Source organism: Gavia stellata, chromosome 3 (genome assembly GCF_030936135.1).
Source record: "Gavia stellata isolate bGavSte3 chromosome 3, bGavSte3.hap2, whole genome shotgun sequence".
NCBI classification, from domain to species: domain Eukaryota; kingdom Metazoa; phylum Chordata; class Aves; order Gaviiformes; family Gaviidae; genus Gavia; species Gavia stellata.
The window spans coordinates 47,104,473-47,127,027 of NC_082596.1; the positions used below are offsets into that span (position 1 = coordinate 47,104,473).

A 22,555-nucleotide genomic window follows, 5' to 3' on the forward strand; every position below is an offset into this window, starting at 1 on the left:
ATCTTCTGGGTTCTTTATTTTCTCGCACTATTGCTTCTTTTTGTTTTGTTAATGAACTGAAACAAGGCAGCACTAAGATTTCAAAACTTCAGTGTTAATGTAGAGCAAATCACACAAATTAAGAATGACATAAAAAAAGAAAACGTACAAAAAAGAGGCAAGCTACTGTGGCAAACTGCTACAAATGCTGGCAGATGCTTGCTGCATTGGTGTAAGAGGTTATTGCATCAAGCAGCCCACAACGTTTACTGCTCCCACAACAAAGTCAATGGAAGTAAAGCCGTGCCCAAAACCTCAGCCATTTCACTGAAGACCCAAGAAAGTCGTATAACAAAATAATCAGCATAAAAGTCATAGATAGCAGTTTAAACTATGCCACCTGATGTTGTACTTACTCACGGGCATGTATTCCCTCTTTAAGCTCCAGATGGGGTGGGGAATTATTAACCTGCCGCAGGACAACTCATGAGAGCTTGTCTTTCTGTCTTTTTTGTATAAACGGCTAAACTTGTTTTGCTCACATGGGCATATTATGGTTACTATAACAACTGCAATGAATACTCCTTCATTTCCAGCCAAGTGTGCGTGTGCACAAGACAGAGGTACAGAAGCACATCTTTCATGGCATCTTCCCAACTACACATGACTTCCTTTCACATCATTCCCAGTTTACTCCCAAATGGCAGGAGATAAGGCACATACAAGCTTGCAGATGCATACGGCACTCGTCCCAGAGTGTCCTCTATTGACAGGCACCCAGTAAGGGCTCCCATCCTTTCAAGACACTAGGCTACATGATGTGGTGAGGTGACGCACAAAGGCACAAATACAGCAGTGAAATGAAAATGTGCTCACCCAGAAATTGAATAAACCTAAGAATGACTGACACCTAACTGAAATAATCCTGTTCTAAAATGCAGGCAGCAATAAAAGCTAGAAATCTTATTTCACTAGCCTATATGCCCCCTTCCCAGCTCAACAGAAATTAAACTAGCACCCTGCCTGTCATAGTTCTGGACAATATTGAAGTTAATAATGAAGGAAGCTTTCCATGAAGAAACTAACTCCTGCAGCCACAGAATCTTACCAAAACTCATCACACTATATCTCAGTTGTCCTATTCCATACAGGGGCTGGGAAGGCACAGGACATGCTCTTCACACAACCAGCAACATGACACAAGATGACTGCATTATCCTCCATATGAGCTGGCTGGTTCCACTCCAGTAGCTAGTCTATTTCTCTAGGACTGTCACCTCCACAGCTTTAATTTGGATGACACATTTGTAACTTTGGTAAAAACAGACTGTCTGCAAGAAGAATTAACAAGCATGGTAAAGTCTGTATTTAATAAAAGTGTCTTTTCCAGTTTCTCAATTGGACAACACCATGACATTAGCACTTGGGTTTTTTCATTTTCCAAGGGAGGGCAAGACATCACACAGGAAATTATAGCGTACCAGGCCCTGAAATTTGACATGATGGTGCAAAACAAAGATGTAAACAAGCTTCAGAAGCCCAGAGCAGCATTGGCCTGCTATTAGATGCTCAATTTCCTGGAAGCGCTAATGAGCTGAAGGCAGCTGGCCAAGTATGCTCTACTTTGACGTCAGAAGTGATCAGAGCAGAACGCTGAAATCTGGGTATGATTCCAGAGTGCAAGCCAGCCTAAAACTGAGAGTGCCTCATACCTGCCCCTTCCCTTTGCCAGCACTGTTGCATATCTGAGTCCATGAGAATACAGGTCACAGAATTAAGCCAACTGAAAATTCATCATTATTTGAGGACTGAGTTAGGATGAATAAGGTAAACCCAGGACAGGCCAATAAAGGAATTAAGTGTGTGTGCATGTGTGTTTCTGGGTGCACAAGCCTATACACCTATAGGCAGTCAACCCCAGTAACACTTATTTAGTAGTTTGGTTTTTGTTTTAAGTGTTAGCTGCTCTCCCGTTCACTTAACTCTCAGTTATCAAAAAACGGCATCTGCTTAGTGACCAAACATGCCCATACTACATAAACACAGAAGATCAGGCTCAGTCCTTTGGCCTGTTCCAGAAACACTGCTGTGGTTTAACCCCAGTAGGTTGCTGAGCCCCCCCCAGCTGCTTGCTCACTCCCCACCAATGGGATGGGGGAAAGAATCAGAAGGGCAAAAGTGAGAAAACTCACGGGTTGAGATAAAGACAGTTTAATAGGGAAAGCAAAAGCATTGCATGCAAGCAAAGCAAAATAAGAAATTCATTCACTGCTTCCCATCGTCAGGCAGATGGTTCAGCCATCTCCAGGAAAGCAGGGCTTCGTGTGTAACGGTTACTTTGGAAGACAAATGCCATAACTCCCAACATCCCCCCCCCTTTTATTGCTGAACACAATGTCATATGGTATGGAATATCCCTTTGGTCAGCTGGGGTCATCAGCTGTCCCAGCTGTGTCCTCTCCCAACTTCTTGTGCACCCCCAGCCTGCTCACGGGTGGGTCAGTATGAGAAACAAGACCTTGACACTGTGCAAGCACTGCTCAGCAATAAGTAAAACACCCCTGTATTATCAACACCCTTGTCATCACAAATCCAAAACATAGCCCCATACAAGCTGCTATGAAGAAAGTTAACTATCCCAGCCAAAACCAATGCAAACACAAAGTTAAAAGGGAGAAGACAGAGGTATCTTTGAGAAAGACCAATAGTTGCACGCTGCTTACTTAAAGGACGAGCGTACGCGAACAATAAGCACATATGAAAACACAAATAAATTCTTTTTTTTTCCCTTCTGGTCAGCCCTTAAAATTTGGAAGCATTTCGCTCACCATAAAATTAAAAAAAAAAAAAAAAAAATCAGCCTGTGGTAGCAATTTCCTGTAAGGGTGGAGGTGTGAGAGAGGAACACACTCCATTTAATGTTCTTGAATACACTTACACACATCACATTCATTGACAAGAAGGTTAAATGCCTTTGTCTCCATCATCAGACATCACCAGAATCCACATCTTTTACATCGAGGGTTCAGTGTGGGACACCCTCTGCCCAATAGGGCTGCACCAAACTAGAGAGCACCACAAGTTAACTTCTGCCATCTCAGATGCTAAGCCTGTGACAAGGCAAAAAAGAATGGCCCACCCACACAAGGAAATAATTTTAAACTAGTATTTATGTAAAATGGATCACAGTTTATAATTGTCTTCAGAGACAGAAATGGAATTATTTAAGATGCAAAATACCTGCAGTTGGAGAGTTTGCATGGTGAGACTTTTTGGGCAGGTTGAAGATCTGTTCACCGGGATCCGGTGGGGGAAGAGCGTCTTGGCCTTGTCGAGCTTCCACAGGATCATATTCCTTCCCATCATAGTTAGCGTCGAAAAACTTCTTAAACCATTGAATGAAATCTAAGTTGTCTTGGAAGCGCCCTTTGACCAGTTTTTCCACAGGAATTACCTGAAAGGTAGAATAAAGGTTCCAATAATATATCATTGCTATTTTTAAATATAAAAATTACATATATACACTTATTTGAAAAAATTTACTAGCTATATCAGCATGTATTCCTTTGCCATTGTTTTCTCCCTAAAAGAAAGGAAATTATGGTCGATTTGGAAGTGCTCTTAAGAAATAAAACCAAAATAAAACAAAGACCCAGCCTTTGAAGTAGCTATACATTGGGTGTCTGTAAGCCTTTATAACTGCTCTTCCCCAGAGTTACTCCTTCCTTTCTTATTGCAGTGACAGACATGATGAATGAGGCTGTTCTGGGAGTAACACTACATTCAACTAACTAGGGATTTCTGTTTTTAATGGACATGCTACAGTTGGGCATACTAAAATGAACAATTCTTCAAAAGGTCCAGATGGGAGTTTCTTGCTCTCTGTCCTACTATTTGAACTACAAAAAACCCAGCAGCTTTTCCACGACCAGCTGAAGTTCAAACCAACCTACATTTTGTTAGTACATGTCCACCATACGAACTAACCCTGAGGTTTTAACCTTACAATTTTTTTCCATTCCATATATAGCTATACATAGAACAGTTTGTGGACATGCAGAAGTTGACTAAAATGCCTATAAAGTTTTAGTAAAACAAAAGAAAGGCTATGAGGATGTCTCCACCTCCATATCCTGCAAGTATTTCACAGAAATGAAACCCCCAAAAGGTGTCTTGGGCCAATATTACAGTGCTCAAGCTTCCCAGACTCTGTGGGCAGACAGGGATTACAGCTGCAGAAGGAGGGTTGGCCTGCCTTGCTTATTTCATGCAGCTGATTAAAGAGCCATGTTAACACCTCCTGATACATTCAATTTTCAGCTGGAAAAAGGGTACCTAAAACCATTGCAATTTTCATCTCTTCTTCAAAGGAAATGCTGTTGGCTTAACCAAGTCTATGATAGTCCTACAAGGATTAACGTAGCATTACGCATGTCCTTTCAGGTTGTTCTATTTGTATCTTAGTTCTACATTGAGAAGGTACAGTAAATTTGCTCCCTACAGGAAAATTGACAGTGTTAACTTTATTAGGCTTTCCAATGCTTCACTAGCAAATCACACTGTAAACAGAAGCATCCACAACATTTCAGGAAACAACGAGGGTTTTCCAGTTCTTTATAAAAGTCTTACAGGACTCTCTATTAAGACTGTTTAAATTTCAAAATAAGGCAACACTAAAAGCCAGAGCAGAACCCTAAAAGCATATACAGGTAGTGCACCTGTGTAAAACTAGAAGTCTGACAACATAACTTTCGTTATTCATTTTTATCAACATAGTAATTTATATAGGTAAGTCCATCAAACTCTCACATTCAAGCATAAACCAATACCTTATGGCTGAACAAGCCATCTTCTAAGAGACCTCCATTCTTAACTTTACAAGATCACATGTGCTGCCCAACCTATTGAATCACTGGGTAAATTATTCCAGCTCTTGAATAATTTAAATTCCTTAAACCCTGTTTTGGACAAGAAACATGGAATACTTATAAGAACAGCATATTTCCAAGTTATTTTGTTGGGAATTCAGGTCACCAGTAATTTTACTGTATCTAAAATTAAGGTTCACTGATGGTAAGGAATTTCCAACACATGGTATTTTATCAAAAGGGTCTCTGATATTAAGATATAATGACTTAGGTTGCACAATTCCTCAGCGGACACATGGACTCAATTTTCAGTTTGTACCTAAATGGAGCATGCCAAATTTCTTCCTTCATGCTTAAATACCCTTTTCGGATGATGAAAGGTCAAGAACAACATCTTCACATACAACTTGTAACTCCAGTGCTCAGTCCAAAAGTTGAAAAAGTGGACTTTAAGTATTTTGAAGTTTGTTTCCCCTATTTATTGGTTTTACCCAGTTTATACAACTTTTGAAACTTGCAGTGGTTGGAATACAAATACAGAATGCCTACCTTATCCACATTCATTCTTTTAAACGATGCCTGCAGAAGTTTGAAGTTGTGAATGTATTCATGCTCCAGCTTTGCTTGAAACTTTACTTTCTTCAGGCTAATGCACCCTGGGAACAACATGTCCATGAACTGGCAGTAAGCTGCTCCTATAACAAGAGAATGCATTGACGTTAATCCAGATGCATCCAGCTAAGACCAAATGGTGTTTAATGTCATTAGCAGAAAGCATGAGCAGAACGCAACTGTGCTGAATACGTCCCTGCTGTAATTCAACCTAGCATTATGCACCCAAGATCTACTTGTCTAATGTGCATTGAGCAGTGTGACATATTAACATGAGGTGTTTTCCAATCAACCTGGATACACGACACATTGTTGTGTAGCATCTGAAGAACCACCATGACTAATGCAAAGTAAGTTTTTCTTCTATTTAAAACAGATGTTCTTGGAGTCCCTATACACAGTAGGACCGTCCACACAGTGAGATCACCACAGTCAAAATGGAAATCTCTTAATAGGCTCCCTCAATCTTCACAGTCCCCTGAATTCAACCAAGCCAAGATCATCTTTCTTCTGGCACTTGTAGCCAAAGGCCAATCAAGTCCAAGGCAATCATTTAAGATTATATCAAACCACGACTTAAAAAAATATAAATTGTAAAGCTCCAGCTTGTTAAAATATACTAGCCAGTTCCCACCCCTCTAAAACAAACATCCTTACTGGTTTTCATCTCCTGAGAAAAGCATTTAAATAAGCAGACTTCAGCATAGTCTACCCGTAGATTTCAGAAGCTGGGCTGCCAGCTTTAGTTCTCACTCAAAACAATAAGGCTTCTAAGTTCAACTTTGAGGGCTCTCTGAACTTACGCAGTAGTAGGTAGGGGGGTGTGTGCCGGGGTGTGTATAACTAATCCAGCACAGAGCAGCAAGTATATAAAAAAACCTTCTAAACAGTGTATGAGTACAGCTAATAGAGATAGCCTTTTCTTGCATGCAGAGAGCTTCCTCCTACATCATCATGTCACTGTCATTTGCAGAAGAAGTCTTTACTGTTGACACACTGAAGTGTTTGGAAATAAAGAATGAAAGTGTTTGAGGAGATCAGAGGAAAACCAATTTCAGTTCTTCTCCAGAAGAGCTTTTTCTACAAAATGCTTTACACTCAGCAAAGATTCAGTGAAGTCCGTTTCTGGAGCAGAGGGCTGTAGAGCGTGCAGCCCCTGCACTTGAGCATACAGGGCAGGGAAGTGATTGCCCAATTACTCCTGACAAGTTAAATTTCACTTCCACAGTTCAGCCCAGTAACAACAATTTTTATCAAAAAATAATTCTGCTGAGTGCTCATACAGAAACCAAATTAACAAAGCAGACACCTGGCTTGCCCAGTTTTACAGGAGAGGCAACAATAACTTAAAGTTTAAGACATTTTTCTCCATGGGTATGCATGTGTTTTGACAGGACCAACTTAATGCATGAGATAGTTCTCATTCTCTGTATCCACTCAACCATCATATGAAGGGTTATAGAGCTCATAACTTCCCAAAAAGAGAAGCACAGTTCAAGAGTGGAGTCCAGAAAAGTTTCCCAAAATACTGATACGAGTTTTGCTAAGGGACTTACCAAGATCAAGCTTTAGTGCTGAAAACCACTGCCATTTTTTAAAAAAAATTCTCTTCACTTTGCCTAACTTTGTGGGGGAAAACTGTTATTAAAAAAAATCTGATTTTCCAAGGACACCTTGTGCTTAGCTGTTTGCAATGGTTTTCATACGATTAGGAATCAAAGCAAAATATTCCCTAAAGGAAAAGGAGCCTTCTGGCAACTTACAAACATCAGATGACAAATTTGCATCTTCTTATAGAAAGCTATATAAACACAGTTAATTATTCAAAACTCATCCTTAGCAAGAGAACTGGTAAATATGTGGAAACAGAAAAAGGACATTACAATTAAAAGCATGGATATACAGCTAATGCATGGCTTGACTACGTTTATTACTATTTAATTTCATGCAAAAGGATTATTATGCAATCACTTCATGTTATAAATTGAATTTGTTCCTAACTCTGTCCTTTCATCCTCCCCATACCCCAATTATAAGCCTTACTCTGATATCTAAGTAATTGCCTGGAGGCCTTGAAAATGCACTGCGCAACCTTTCATCTAGATCCTTTTAGAAAACTAGAAACCCAAAGTGTTCACATGAGATTTTCTCCTTCTGCTGGTAATGCAAATTCCTTCTGCATGCCTTTAGACAGAGTCTTACTAGGTTTAAGACTCTAGTTACGCTATTTCCTTGTGTTTCCTTCCCATCATGCTGGCAGTTGTTTCTGTGCTTTTGCCAGCCAGGAGGTGGTCCTGGGTCTGCCCAGCGCTTGAGGGCAGGAAACACTGGACTACATCCACATGACAGCATGGACCTGGCCTCTGATACAACACCAAAGCCGGCTGCTGGACTCTTTCCCCAACAGGAGGATTTTATTACATTGGCAAACACAATTCATTAAAATGCACCTTCCTGAAGCACAGAGGCAACACATAAACATGGACTGAACTAAACATCATAAACTACAAAGAGAGAAAACTCTTCTCGACTCCCAAAAGGCAGAGACCTGCCTACCACAGCAACAGGAGAAAGTGAAAATATCATTACAGTCAACTGGGACTACCTGATTTTGGACATCAAGGTTATGTACATATTCAATATTATACAGGTATTTATTTATAATTTAAAATTGTAACCCCTCATGGTTGTAGCTGTCACATTGCATTCGAATGCTAAACGTCAGTGCAGCAGAATGGGGACACTACTTTCTATGCTGCCCATCGCTGAGATTTCCTGGAGGCAGCAGAAAGTGCAGCCCTACTTAAGTCATGCAAGATTGCAATGCCTTTACCACACATCCACAGCATATAGACACGTGGTCCTCTGCATACTGGACAGCACTTTAGGCCTATTCAATTTACTATACAACTGATGCTTCAATGCAGGTGCATGGGAAAGGAATATTTTTGACAGAACATGAAGAAAAAGGCAGTGGAGATGATGACATCATGGTTTGTGACACACCTCTTGCATAATTTACATGAACAAAAGGATATTTATGCCATTATATTTTATTCAAGATTTTAGAAGTTCCTTACCTTTTCCGGAAAAAACCCAACCCTGAATACTAACACTCCCCAACCCCCCTGCCAAAAGCTAACAAATCTATACACAGGAGTTGAAAACATACTACCTGTGCAAAATGGATCAGAATAAATCTGTCTCTATGACTGAAAAACTTCCATATGCATGAAAACAGGCACACACACAAACAGAAATAATTTGAAATCTACTCAAATGAAAGATGAAAACTACAGCTGGTAGCACTACACAAGAGGGATCAATGTTAAAAACCCTCTTATCCCGTATTAGCTAACAAGCAATTTTGAATCACTGGCTAAAAGTCCTTTCGTGTTTTGATCTAGAATATTGATGCAGCCATTAGTTACAGAAGATATTCACAGGCCAGACTCCAAAACCAACCCGCAAATGCGGCTGTGCTGGATTACACCCCCAGCAGCCGCTACTTTTGGCCCGATTAGTGAGTGGGAAGAGCCCAGCAGCATTACAGAGTTTGCAGGTGTTTGCTGGGCTTCCCACACCAGGCTCAGGGCAGAGCAGGCAGCAAGCCCAGCGAGGGGACTGCAGCCACGGGGCTGGGCAGGCAGGCAGCTGCCAGGGGAGGGGAAGGGATGCTGGGGCAGAATTAAGACACAAAAGAATCAAGAATTGAAAAGGTGGCTGTTTAAAGCTACTACAATTGAAGAGTTATGCCACACGCAGTAGTAAAGCTAGAAGCTTCTACCCAATCTATAAAATCACAACAGTTTTACAGCATTTTCAGAGTTGTAGATAACTTTCACCAGTCCCCCTTGCAGTAAACAATGCTGAACTCATTCTAGCTTTTGTCCTATACTTTTCTTTCCCTGCTTCTACGTTTCCTTCCCAGACTGTCCGTACTGACTTACAGTTTGCTCCGGAGCATGGGCACTCTGCATCATTACAGTTTTTCCTCCTTTCTCCTCTTGAGGAGGTTGATGAATCCAAAAAAGCAAACAAGTATTTTCTTGATAACCAAAGGTACTTCTGCTTTTGACTATTTAAAGCACAAGGAAAGGAGATAAAAATGAAAACAGGAGAATCCTGTCTTCCTGCAAGTTTTTACTGCTTGGTGAACCTCCTAGAATTCAGCTGGAGAGCAAGATTGGATCCTTGGTATTTTGGGCATTTATGTTTATATATTTATAAAAGGAAAATGAAAATATCATTTGCAACCTAACTTCTTTAAATATCCTATATTTAGTACTTAGTATATTAATAAAGTATTTAGTAGAAATCCTGTAATATAAGCTCAGGTATGCCCAAGTTAATATTTGTCCCCTATAGGAGGAGTCAGGTCTATCCTTCACATCACATGTTAGAAGGCTCTGTCCCTCCCTGTTCATCCCTGCAGTGTGTGGGAGCAAGATCCCAGAAAGTCACATAAAACCACGCCAGCCAACATGGGAACACAAAGGACCCGTGAAAAGACAGGGCCTGTCTGTGTGTGGGGCTGCTTTACGGTTTTTAATCCTGATGTCCAAACCACAGCAAAAGGAGTTAAGTGCTACACTAGAAATTTGCTATAAATGCTTACTAAGACTTTTGTTCTAAATAGGCATGCAATTCAAGTTTAAACCTTTTAACCAGGCCTCAGTTTGACATTCACATACTGATTTTTGAAAAAGCCCATTTGGGAAAAAGGCTGACCATACCTTTTTCTGTAATTAGAACTTTTTGTTTGTTTGTTTGCTTTAAGGAAATATTTTTCAGGTGAACTAAAAATATATATCCAGTCACATTAGATACAAATTCCTTCAAATTATTCACTCCCTCCAAAGCTGCAACAACCTGACCACGCTTTTGGAAAATACAGGATGATTTGTACGCATATTAGTCATCAGCACTTCAGATGGTTGCTAACACTGATGGGAAACTGCACACACCCGGCATTTCTGTTGCTGGGACAACAACAACAAAAAAAAGGCAGTAACTTGCAAGAGGCATGCGTGACCTAATAGTTTTGATAAGAAAGGGAAAAAACCCACTAAGGCCAGCAGTCATTGTTTACAGTACAGCAACACTTGGGGCTCGCCTTTTACCTCAGGCTTCCTGGAATTGCTTCCTTGGCAGTGATGTTAAGATAGGTACACAGCAGTAGGCTTTTGACTCAGATATCAGAGTATAGATTTTCATGTACATTTCAGATATGGGTGTTCTGTTATGCCACGCCAGCTTTTCTTTAAAAACTGGGCATGTCTGTGAGCATAAAGTTGTGTTACGTATAGCCACATGTTTAAGAAATCACACAATTCATGTTGAGACCAGAGTCTTCAAATTCCTATTTGCATTTTCAGAAGCACCTATATGACCTAGGATATAGGTCAACATAATTCTATTTCTCCAATAAAAAACCCCCAAACCTGATTTAAGCCCGTTTCCCAGTGAACATCCAAGCCCACATCAATTTACCGCATGCTTAGCTGTAGAGGAGCAAGCATTCATGGGGCTGTGCATCAATGAAGCCACTCTGGCCTAAGCTTCACCATTCCCGGCAACAGTCTTGGGAGGGCACTTAAAAATAAAATTGATGCCGAGTAGAGTGCAGCCTTGCGCTCCTGCACGTAGTTGCGTGAGCACAGCTGCCGCAGTGATGGCAGAGTGAGTGCCTGCATACAGATGGGAGCTTCTGAAAGCAACGCTGCCACCACAGAAAACAGCCTACAGAACTACGTACCTCCTACCAACCTGACCGATGGACGTTGAGATACATGCGTCTAAATGACATCTGCCTCAGAAAGTCCTGTTCCACACAGGTCGGGCATTTGGATGACGTAATCCAGAATATGATCATTTTAAATAATGCATATTGCAGGGAGGTTTCCCCTAGTGTTAACTTGTATTCTCTGTTTCTTAAATACGTAAATCGTTAAGCTGCTCATAAATTATACACAGCAGAGTTTTTAATACTTAATTTTTAGCAATAATTTATTTTGGAATGCATTAATTTTTAAACAGGAAGATCAGAACAATTTCAGAAAACACAGTTCCCATTTAACTTAAAATAGCTGTGCAACTCATCATGCCTAAAAAAAAGTAGCACGCAAAATCTGACAAGCTCTTTCAAAAGGGGGGAGATCAAGCAACTGACTGCAAGTGAGTACTATGAGTAATTAAATAATAATTTTGAAAAAAGTAGAAATCTTGTTTCAGTTCGATTCTTCCTGAATTCTTAATGAATGACATTTAAAAAAAAAATTATTGGCTGAAAATCTCATGATACTGCTTTGCAAGCTTCCTCAGAAAGTTTTGGAAATAATCTTAAATCCAATCATTAACATCCATTGTATCCCTCTAATCCTAAAGATCATATGGAAGACATTAGAGAGTCATTGACACTAAGCATCCTCTGTGTTGCATGACTTCAGGACAACATGCCAGTTCCTTGAAACATGGCTTAGTTACAGAGTGCAAATAGGATCAAGCCATGTTTTAATCATGTTTCCAAGTTGCTCTAGAGACCCAGCCTTTGCAAGGCTGCAAACTGGAAAAAACCCCAAACCACCGATGTTGAAACATGCTTCAGCTTCACAGGCACTGGCACACGGGGTTGTACAGAAACCATACTGGCACCAAATGCTCCAACAGGGTCCTATAATGCAGATTTTAGGAATACACATGTAGGAAGTTAGGGCTTAATGTAGGCACTGAGCAAAATGCACCTTCTGAGACATGCAGCTAAGCCACAGAATACACCCCATTTGCATGCATATATACACAAATGACACGCAGAAGAAAAAGCCCTTCCCACCATCTTTCTCTCTGGCCAGTACCCATCTTCTCCAGTCACCGCAGCCCTGCCCAGAAAGAGCTTTGCTGCATGCAGGAGGGAAGAGCCCGCTCTCGGGCCGCGCCGCTCGGGAGGCAGCCTGCCCGGCACGCCGCTCCCCGCTGCTACCGCGGGGCGGGTGTCGGGGCGGTGCCGGGGGCACGACGGCCGCCTCGCGAACAGGGGCGGCCGTGCCCAGGGGCTGGTGACCAGCCCCGCGGCGCAGAGCCCCAGCGGGTGCTCCCTGCAGAGCGGCCGGGAAGCAGAGCACCTTGGACACCCTCCGCCAGCCTGGAACGGCCTTCCTCCCTGCGCAGCGCTGGTCGCAAGGGACGACAGCCCGCAGAGGCTGTGATAAAGCTCTCCCCTAAATCCCGAGCTGGAGAGGCAACACAAAGTCCAAGAAAGACCGACATCGGCCCTATGGTCACACTGTCTGCCTTCCTCCGAGGTCGGGGGTAGGGCTGAGTACCAACAAAATGCACGTATAAAGGGACTATGTATTTTCACAAGAGGGACGCCAACTGAGATACAGTACTAGCTACAGTAGTCACCACACGAAAAATTCCCTGTGGCAACACCCAGGGCATCTGCAGAGAAAGCAGCACAGTCTAAAATTTGAAAATGCCAAACCACATGCTCTCTTTATAATATGGTCATTTATTAAAAGCAAGGAAAAAAAAAAAACACACCACCCGGCATTTATTCCTTGATCCCTGCATACAAATCCTGAAAGACAGAAGGTCTGTATGCACTGGAGGCCAGACAATTTGCAAGTTTATAATTCTACTGAGAATTTTCAAATGCAGGAAGGGGGGAAAAAGATTCTGTATCTCCTTAACCTCAAAGGATCACACAAGTATAGCTAAGCCAGACATTATACCTCACTTCAGGCTGCATTTTCCTTTCTATATACATTTACCATTTCTAGCTTCCTTGCTCATAATTTATATAGCTTGTACACTTTGTGTTGTTCCTTTTTAATTCATACACAAGCCCTCTATAGTCTCCTGTCTGACTCTTATTTTGAATATACTCTCATGTAGCAGCCAAATACTCATGAAAAGCCCTGTAACACGTTCACTTGGTATTCCCTATAGATTAAAAACAGCCTTAGTAAAGAAAGTTCACTTATAAGCTGTTTAGTCAGAATTCTTTTTAAGAAACCACTGTGTATTCATTACAAAAATAGCATGACTCCTAAGAAACAACTAGTGTCACAATTCATTTGAGACTCCTATTCCCCAAGCCTATGGGTGTTGCACATGGGATCCTACTACATTAATTCCACTCAGTTGTTCTCTATTATTTTTCATTCAGGTATCAAATTAAATGCTCAAGTTTAATGCCCATCTAAAGGCAAGGCACTATGCCTTCAATTAAACCCATGGATTATAAATTTCAAATTCAGGTTCACAACTTTGCAGGAAGTCAAACCCAGAGACAAAAAAACTGACAAAATGACACTCACCTAAAGAGAATTGTGTTGCTTTGAGACGGTCAGAGAGATTTTCTCTCTCGAGTTGTCAAAACTAAATTACCAGAGGAGCTGCAGACTAAATTTAGACTCTCCAGGGCTGCATCCATCCATAACCTGGCCTTTTTGGCACATCACTACTACAGCAGGCATTCAGAAAGCTCAGGGGACACTGCACTTTGCTCAGCCTACTTAGCAGAGACAAAAACACATCTAAGACTCCCAGAGAATACAAATACTTTATGACTAAGCCAGCCTCCTCCTTTGCTGCTCCTCATCCTAGCAGCTCTGTTCCTGTAACTGGCAATTGGGGAATAGGCTGGTATTGCTACAGCATGTGTATTGTCAAAGCTGCTTCTCCACAGCAATGAGAAAAAGAAGGGCTGATTGGTTTTTCTGTCTTTATTACAAACTGTCACGTTAAACTAAGTATGCTCTGAATAAAGCCTTTACTAAAGGCAGAATGTCACATTATTCCTTCTTGCTTAAGCTCAGAATGGCCAAAATTATTGCTAGGCTGGCTGCAAAACATGGGCACCTGTGAGGTCTCACAGGCAGGTGCTGAACATAATTGTATGCCACATCTAGGTGGCTCATGCCTCCTAAAAGTAAAACCTTCAAGCTTTTCATTCAGGCTTAGTAACATCCCCTCCCCTCCCCTGCTTTTTTTGGCCGTGCATTTACCTTTTTCTGGCCTTTCAATTGCTCCTTATTAACAAAAATGAACAAGAACTGAACAGTCATATAACAGCATGACAAATCTTAATGCTTTTTTCTAAAAAAAGAAGAAAATGTCCATACAATTTTACAGTAGGTTGTAAAAATTCAGTTACGGTGGCTCTGCAGCTCCCTGTTAATGCTGTGAAATGCTTCATAGTTGTAAAGAGTTTCCCACATAGTCCTTCTCTTTGAAGTCCTGGAGGAATGTTCATATTTTATGGAAACTAATGTTAAGCTGCATGAAAGCTGCCAATGCTTCAAGGAACATCAGCCAAAGGAACACCAGAATGAATTAGATCAGCCATTCTCAAACTGTGGTCCATACCATGCTTGCTGGTGCTCTGCCAGTTTGTTGGCTGGTCATTTGTGCTGCTGTTCCCCTAGTTTCCATCCTGTAAACTACACTAGAAGTACACTGAATAAACTGTATGTACATTAAATAAACTACTTCGAATTTACACGGTAAACTATATTAAATACAGAAAGACTCCCAAAGCTTCTTGTCCATCTATCTTCAATCCCTACGTGTGCATATCTTGCACGTGAGAAATGGATGATGCAGTCTCAAATGGGAAGGACCTGGTCCATAAGACTACTGTGCTGTAACGTCTGCAGTAATCTAGTAGAGTTTAGATTCATCAGTTCAGAGAGTAAAGTCCTCTGAACCCCAGGAAGGACTGGGCTAGAATGCTTCTTCACACAGGGAACTATTAAAGGCCCTTCTGGGATCGTAATGAACGTTAACATAAAAGTAAGAATGTGTAAGTATCAAGCTTGACTACCACACCATATTAGGAAATTCAAATTTACAGCTTTGACCCATTAAGATATGAATGTAAAAGCATCAGGTAACAACAGCAATTAATACAATCCAGGAAGTTCTAAAGGAAGACAAGATTTAATTTTATATGGGATAGAGTAAATGAGACGACCTTTTTTCAGTTTTTCCCCTTGTGGTGTGTCCCAAAATCCTCACCAGAGGTCACAGAAAAAATTGTATAAGAAGCTGTGTAATGAAATGGGACAGTGGGTTTATGACAGTGGGTTTGTGACAATTTCCATGTTTTTCTCCTGCCTGCCCCACCCAGCTGAAGTCTCTCAATCTGATCTTCTTAAATATCTTTAACTCATTGTATTCTGCATAATAAAAATTTTCTTAGATCACCTCTCCCCTACTTTGGGAAAGTGTTTTGGGGTTTTTTTTTTGGTCTTTTTTTTTGTAAGCCCACACACATTTAACTTGATGGAGAATTCACTTCAAAAGCTTCCTTTCAACTATTTATGAGCATATAAATAGCTATGCAGGAACAAGTCAATGACTTGTCTAGTATGCTTCCTGTTTCAAACAATGGCAAATGTTGGGTATTTGGGGATGAAAATGTCCATTTTCTTGTATCTTACTACCTCCTTAAGTGTGTGTACATGTGTATATCTATATATATCTATCAGTACATATATAGCTACACCCATATGACACACACGTGCACACACATCCCCACACTAATATTTCCTTTATGTGTAATTCACCAAAAGAAAACACTTAGGCTAACTTCCGGACATGTAAATATAACATTTCAATTTCAAGTTTAAGAACTGTTAAAAAGGTTATTTCTCATGTTCTAGGTCTTTAATTATTTAGTTTATAGAAGTTACTTACATGCACTGTAACCTGCAATTTTTCAACCTCAATTTTATAGTCATTGTGCAAGTCCGCTAGCATGCAAGCCTGCTTCTGCAGCTGAGATTTGGTTTTTGAATTTTGAAGAGTAGGCTATAAGGCTATCATCCTCAAAGGATCTTCTGTACCTTTCAGTGAACATCTGAGACAGAAAATTTACCCAGAATGGTAAATTCAAATATATGAATATAAGACCCCATTTATGCATTTCAGCTGGACCAGTAAATAGCTGAAATGCGGTAATGTGGTTTCAGTTCTATGTACTTAGAGCATTGTCTTCATAAGTAAGATATTCCCAGCATGTCGGTTGTCTGGAAGTAGCAATCTAAGTTAGTTGTCCTCCAACACAAACATCTTCAAAATTAAAAAATCACAGTAGGAAATCAGAAAGAATCACTCCCCAGGGGCATATGTATCAGGGAAACATCAGCCTTTGTCTGTGTCATTTCTAGTCATCACCTAGTTACAGACCCCACTGTTTAACACGTATCTTGTAGTTGCCACTCTGATTAACCAAACTGTCCAAAGTATTCAAACCATTACCCTTTTTTTCCAGGGCTCGTTACCAATTTTACTTACAACAAGAGTTCAGTTAAAGAGAAACAGGCAGATTTTCTTGACAACCTTCTAAAGCCCTCACAGCAGCTGAAGACTCATTTCCTCAAATCCATGTTTTTCTTCACAGTCATACTTGTGCTCTTTTCCTGCAAATATCAGCAGGGATTTGAGGACCCCTACCAGGAAGGAAAAGGTGCTGAAGAATTTTATTCACTTGGGGTGTCTGTTCTATTTGACTCTCCTTAAGCTATGTCCACTCTCCATTTGAAAAGATACCACCCCAGTAGCTTTAAAACACAAAAGCTCATCACTGTATTCTTTTCTTGCTTAGTCAACCTTTTTATTATCCCTGTGTATCTTCTGCTACATTCGTCCCATTCACTGCTGCACTTGTTATGCTTTCTCAAGGTACCTTATCATCCCATGATTAACATGAACACAAAAATGCTTCCTTTGCACATACATTAGTCTCTTTTCTCAGAGTAACTGTTTTATGTCAAAGTTAAAAGTGATCTATTTCCAACAAATCAGACTTTTAAAGTGATTTTAAAATAAACATTTGTAAGGCATACCATGCTTTCTTACCTGAACAGAGCTGTTCGACTTTTGTGTAGTTTAAAGCTAATATATCATTAACCCATGCGATGATGTCATGTCTGCTCATAGTCTCTTGGGTTATAGAGGTAGAGTACACGTTGACCGCCATTCCCCAACTAGGAAAAGAAGGACAAAAAATATTTTTGACATTTTGATAATTGCTTTCTGGATACAATGAATTTACGCTTCTTGTTCAAAAAAAGAAAAAGCTGCATCACTGTACAACCTTCTCTTATTTATTGAGAAAGGAGGCTTAATTTTTATTCTTTGCTGATACATAACCTCCTCAATGTCCTCTTGGAATCTATGAACATATTTCTCTGGCTGTCACCGTGAACTTAAAGAACATACAAACCTACAGTATTCTGCTTAATGCTAATAAGGTAAGAAAAAAAGAATCAGACATAGCCTAAAGATACACAGACAGGATCAGAGACCTAGGATTTCATCACATAATGCTGCACAAATACAGTGATCTGACATCTATCCATCAGTTTTTTGCCACTGCAGGATGATTAGACTGCCTAAACCAGTATTTAATTTTCAGATAACTTCTAGAAGATGTAGCTGTTCTGCTTACTCAAATACTGATGTCTTACTGGAACAGGGGCCTTTTGGATCATTAATTCAGTTTCTAACAGTCACAGAATGAATACCAGATAATTTTTTAATCAATTTACCAACGTCTATCCTGAAAGTAACTGACATTTGCACCCCCAACCATCTGGTTGGAAAGCTGCTGTGAAGCCCGATTCCTCTAAATCATTAGGAACATTTCCTCTCAGCTTAAACCCATTTGTTCTTCTGCAAACATTATCCTCCGGCTCTAATGGCTTTTTTTTTCCCCAGAGCTGACTTCATAATGCGTTAAGGACAGCACTCAGAGTCTGTCCCAATGCCCAGGTAGTCTAGATTAAACAAATCAATCCTCCGAGTCTCTTATCAAGTCAGACCTTCACTTAACTGGTTATGACAGCAATCCTCCCTGAACACAGCCAAACAGTTTCAGACTGTGTTCAGATAATGTTTCACCAAGCCCTTGGAAAATGGTCCTTTGTGCTGAAAATTTTCATAGCCACATCATCTTAAATAGATTCCTCTAGTTAGTGAAGGCCCTTTTCTGCAAGTAGGTAATTCATAGTCGCTTTCATCATCAGTCCCCAAGTGCATAGACTGGAAAGATATACTACTGGATTTTATTCCCTGTTATTCTACACTAGCCACGTTTTTCTGTTGCAAGACATGGCTGAGAGAAAAGATGAGCACATTCAAGTTTATCTCATCAATGGTTTCAAAGAGCAGAGCCAAGATCATTCATGAAAAGAGTAAATAATGTTCCCAAGACTAGTGGACTTCAGGAAGTCCACTAGTAACAATCCGAGTATGAGATGTCTCAGAAATGATCAAATAGTCAATGAAGTTGTGCTGTTATTCTTGGAAAGAAAGGGGTTGGTGGGGACTGCACACCTTTGTCTCTAGTGACACCTTGTAGCTACCACTTAACTGGCTAGCTTTGGTGCCAGTCCTGCCACCTCAGCCTTGGACCTCAACCTTCTGCCTCGGTGAAAGACAACAGGATCTCCTCTGGGGGATCTGAGGTCTGCATGGACTACTTCCAGTGACAATTTGCAAAGGTGTAACTGTATGAAGCTTGATAGACAATTCTGCAGAGAACACAAAGACTGCAGGTTACCTCCATCCATTTTTTCGGTGTGCTGGAGCAACCCAGATAAAAAGTGTAGAAAGCCCACCGGCATGAAACTTTACACAGCAACATAGAAGTGTCTAAGTACATACGGCAGGGAATGTATTTAAAAACAAGATGATAAAGTTCATAATATAGGTCACCTTTTACGAAAGAAATTTCACAAACACAGTAGATCGTTCAAATTGTCCCCACCTACTGACATTAAGACCCAAAACATAAAATCCCCAAATTTGCCTGATGAGAAGGAAAAACTTCAAGAAGACAGGCCAGTACTGGAAAGCAGGCTCAAAAAATCCATGCTCCGACAGTCAGGCTACTGCCAGCAATTCACTCTGAACCAGGCTGCCCCTCTACCCGCTTCTGTGCGGGCACCTCTGAAGTTCAGAAGAAATCAGCCTGACCTCAGTCTGCTCTGTCCTTCCTGCAGGCTCCCAGACAGCACAGCTGATTGTATGAACATAGCACTATATTCACTGTAACAGTTAGCAAAGGTCACTTTCTTGGCACGCACTAAGTGCTTGGATTGAACTGAGCACTAGGAACAAAGTTTTAGAAATAGGGAGTGCCCTTTTACTCTTAAAACCACACCATAATGGCTAACCATGAAAGCTTAGCTTCAACAGCAGGATGGAAGAGGGACTGAGCAGGCAAACAGCACCTTTGTTACTGATGGCATCTGAAGTTTAAAATGTCACTGTTAGCACGGTTTTTCCTTTCATATTTTTAGCCTTTTTATATAGATAAGAAACTAACAGAAAGATACTACCACTGTCACTATTAAACTAACATGTTTGGTATTGTTTGTAAGATCAGGTCAAGTAACAGCTTAATAGTGACTTTAATATTCACTTAAGATTCAGAATAGCGATTTAAATATTAAACCAAGGAATCAATATGGAACAGTCCACTCACTTCTAAAGAAGCTAAAGATTTTTAAATGCTAACATTTGAAATAAAGCTACTCTGATTTGTAATTGCTACTACTTCATCCAAATTTTAATTGTCCTGTCGGGGCCAGGCAGAAATCAGAACCATCAGCTACCAGTAGTGAAAGCAGCAGGCCTACTCTGTTAAAAAGATCAAGAAAATCCACACGCAGGAAGGAAGCAGAAATTCCCTCGTCATCCTCTTCCAAAAGCAACTGCAAAAGACAAATCCCTATTCCTTCTGCAAGTAACAGGAGAGCAAACAACCTCCTCTGCTGCAGTGCATGGGATGGAGAACTCTACTTCAGGAAACAGTGAGTAAATGAAAAACCTTGAGTTTTACAATGATACCCTGAAGGATATCTGTAATATAACTTACACTGTGTCTGCAAATGAATTATTAGGGTCTATGGGTCAAATGAAAGTTCAGGCTACTTGTTAGAGACAATAGCTTCACATTTGTACACACGGGTAAGCACAAGGATGTATCAACACAATTTTTAAACAAATGTATGCAAAATGAATCAGAATCTCTGTTAAAAAATATCAACAACATGCCACTGCCATTTATTCTCATTGACTTGTTAACGTATGTCTGAATCTTCCACAGCCTCTTCTCTCAAAAGAGTTCACCGTGCCTTTGCTTCTTCTGTCTCCCACCCTCCTAATAGTTCCATTTTAAACAAACTCAGCTGGGAAAGGTTTCCTTTATAGTAAGGATGTTCTAATTTGGTGCTCAGATGCACACATATCCTGTTTGCCACACAGACAGACCTTGGGAAAAAAAAAAAAACCAACCACAACACAAAAACCAAAAAAGAGCAGAAAAAAGGAACAGCCAGGTGTAGGTAGCAGAGCCCCTATGCTCAGTGACAGACAGGAATCCCTGTGCTTGACATCCACAGCTGGGCACGGGTTTTCTCCAGGACTCAGTTCCCCATGTGCTCAACTGCTTTGAAAAAATGTGATCCGGATTCAAAACACATTAATAAACAACTGTAAGGCGAGGAAAGGCAACAGCTGGACAGGTGGAGACTCAGAGGCTGTACTCTGAACGGCCAAGTAGCCAACAATTTATTTGTATGTCCAAATACACTACTTCTTCCCAATAACATTATTTACATTTTCAACTTGTTAGGCTTTCCCTTGTTTAGGCTGAAGGCTCTCAAGCATAAGGCTGTGATGAGACTTATACAAGCCTGAAAATCAGCATCTACCTCACTAAGACCTTTAAGCTTCCACCTTCCATAGAGATGCCTGGTGATTCTGTGGCAACGAAAAGCAGATTGAAGATAGCACATCACATCACATCCCCCACTTCAGGGCATGCAGGTGGATATTAAAAACCTCTGGCTGTTACAGTACTGCCTAACCACAAAGGCCTCTGCCTTGTTTTACTTATAAGAAACTGAAATTCAAATCGCCAATAAATACGAACAAGCCATAGGAGAGTCTTCACATATTAGTCCAGGCCGTTTCAGAAAAACACTCCACACATGCATGGATAAGCACCATGGACCTGAGTTCAGAGGATTAGTTCGGTGCTGAAAATCATATATATGCTTAAGCAGTTGCCCCGATCAGAAATACACTGGCTCAGCATGTCCGATGGTAAACATTACACCCAAAGGAGTATTAATTTTTTAAGGCATTACATGCAGCACCGAACATTCAGCTATTAGGCATTTTCCACTGCTCTTCCCACAGATAACTGCAGCTGTTACAAGGTGTTATCCAGCTGTGTTTAAGGACAATTTTTGCAAGAGGCATATTTATTTTTCTGGGAGAAACTAACAGTTGTTGACAGCAGAAGCTGTATTACGCCAAACCAGTAATAACGGCAAGACTGGAAGGATTACAGCAAGTGCCGGGTTCTACACTTTGGCCACAACAACCCCATGCAACGCTACAGGCTTGGGGACGAGTGGCTGGAAAGCTCCCCCGCAGAAAAGGACCTGGGGGTGTTGATCGACAGCCGGCTGAAGATGAGCCAGCAGTGTGCCCAGGTGGCCAAGAAGGCCAACGGCATCCTGGCCTGTATCAGAAATGGTGTGGCCAGCGGGAGTAGGGAGGTGATCGTGCCCCTGTACTTGGGCTGGTGAGGCCGCACCTTGAATACTGTGTTCAGATTTGGGTCCCTCACTACAAGAAAGACATGGAGGTGCTGGAGCATGTCCAGAGAAGGGCGACGAAGCTGGTGAGGGGTCTGGAGCACAAGTCTTATGAGGAGCGGCTGAGGGAACTGGGGTTGTTTAGCCTGGAGAAGAGGAGGCTGAGGGGAGACCTTATCGCTCTCTACAACTACCTGAAAGGGGGTTGCAGAGAGGTGGGTGTTGGTCTCTTCTCCCAAGTGACTAGTGACAGGACTAGAGGAAATGGCCTCAAGTTGCGCCAGGGGAGGTTCAGACCAGATATTAGGAAAAAGTTCTTTACTGAGAGAGTAGGTGAAACATTGGAATAGGCTGCCCAGGGAGGTGGTAGAGTCACCCTCCCTGGAGGTATTCAAGGAGCGTGTGGATGTGGCATTGTGGGATGTGGCTTGATGGGCATGGTGCTGTGTGGTGTTGGGTGGGTCGGGTTTT

At 41.1% G+C, this 22,555-nt stretch overlaps 1 protein-coding gene across 2 annotated transcripts in view; it reads right to left on the bottom strand.

The window, feature by feature from the left end:
• MAPRE2 (microtubule associated protein RP/EB family member 2) overlaps positions 1-22,555 on the bottom strand; it is a 61,110-nt gene that overhangs the window by 22,927 nt on the left and 15,628 nt on the right. The window contains exons 2-4 of one of the 2 annotated variants that reach the window (XM_059815213.1): positions 17,328-17,455; positions 5,397-5,542; positions 3,220-3,433 (exon numbers count right to left, since the gene is read on the bottom strand). In XM_059815213.1, coding sequence (XP_059671196.1) covers positions 3,220-3,433; positions 5,397-5,542; positions 17,328-17,455 — 488 coding nt within the window. The remainder of the gene's footprint in view (positions 1-3,219; positions 3,434-5,396; positions 5,543-17,327; positions 17,456-22,555) is intronic. The other variant, XM_059815214.1, reaches the window with a different exon arrangement.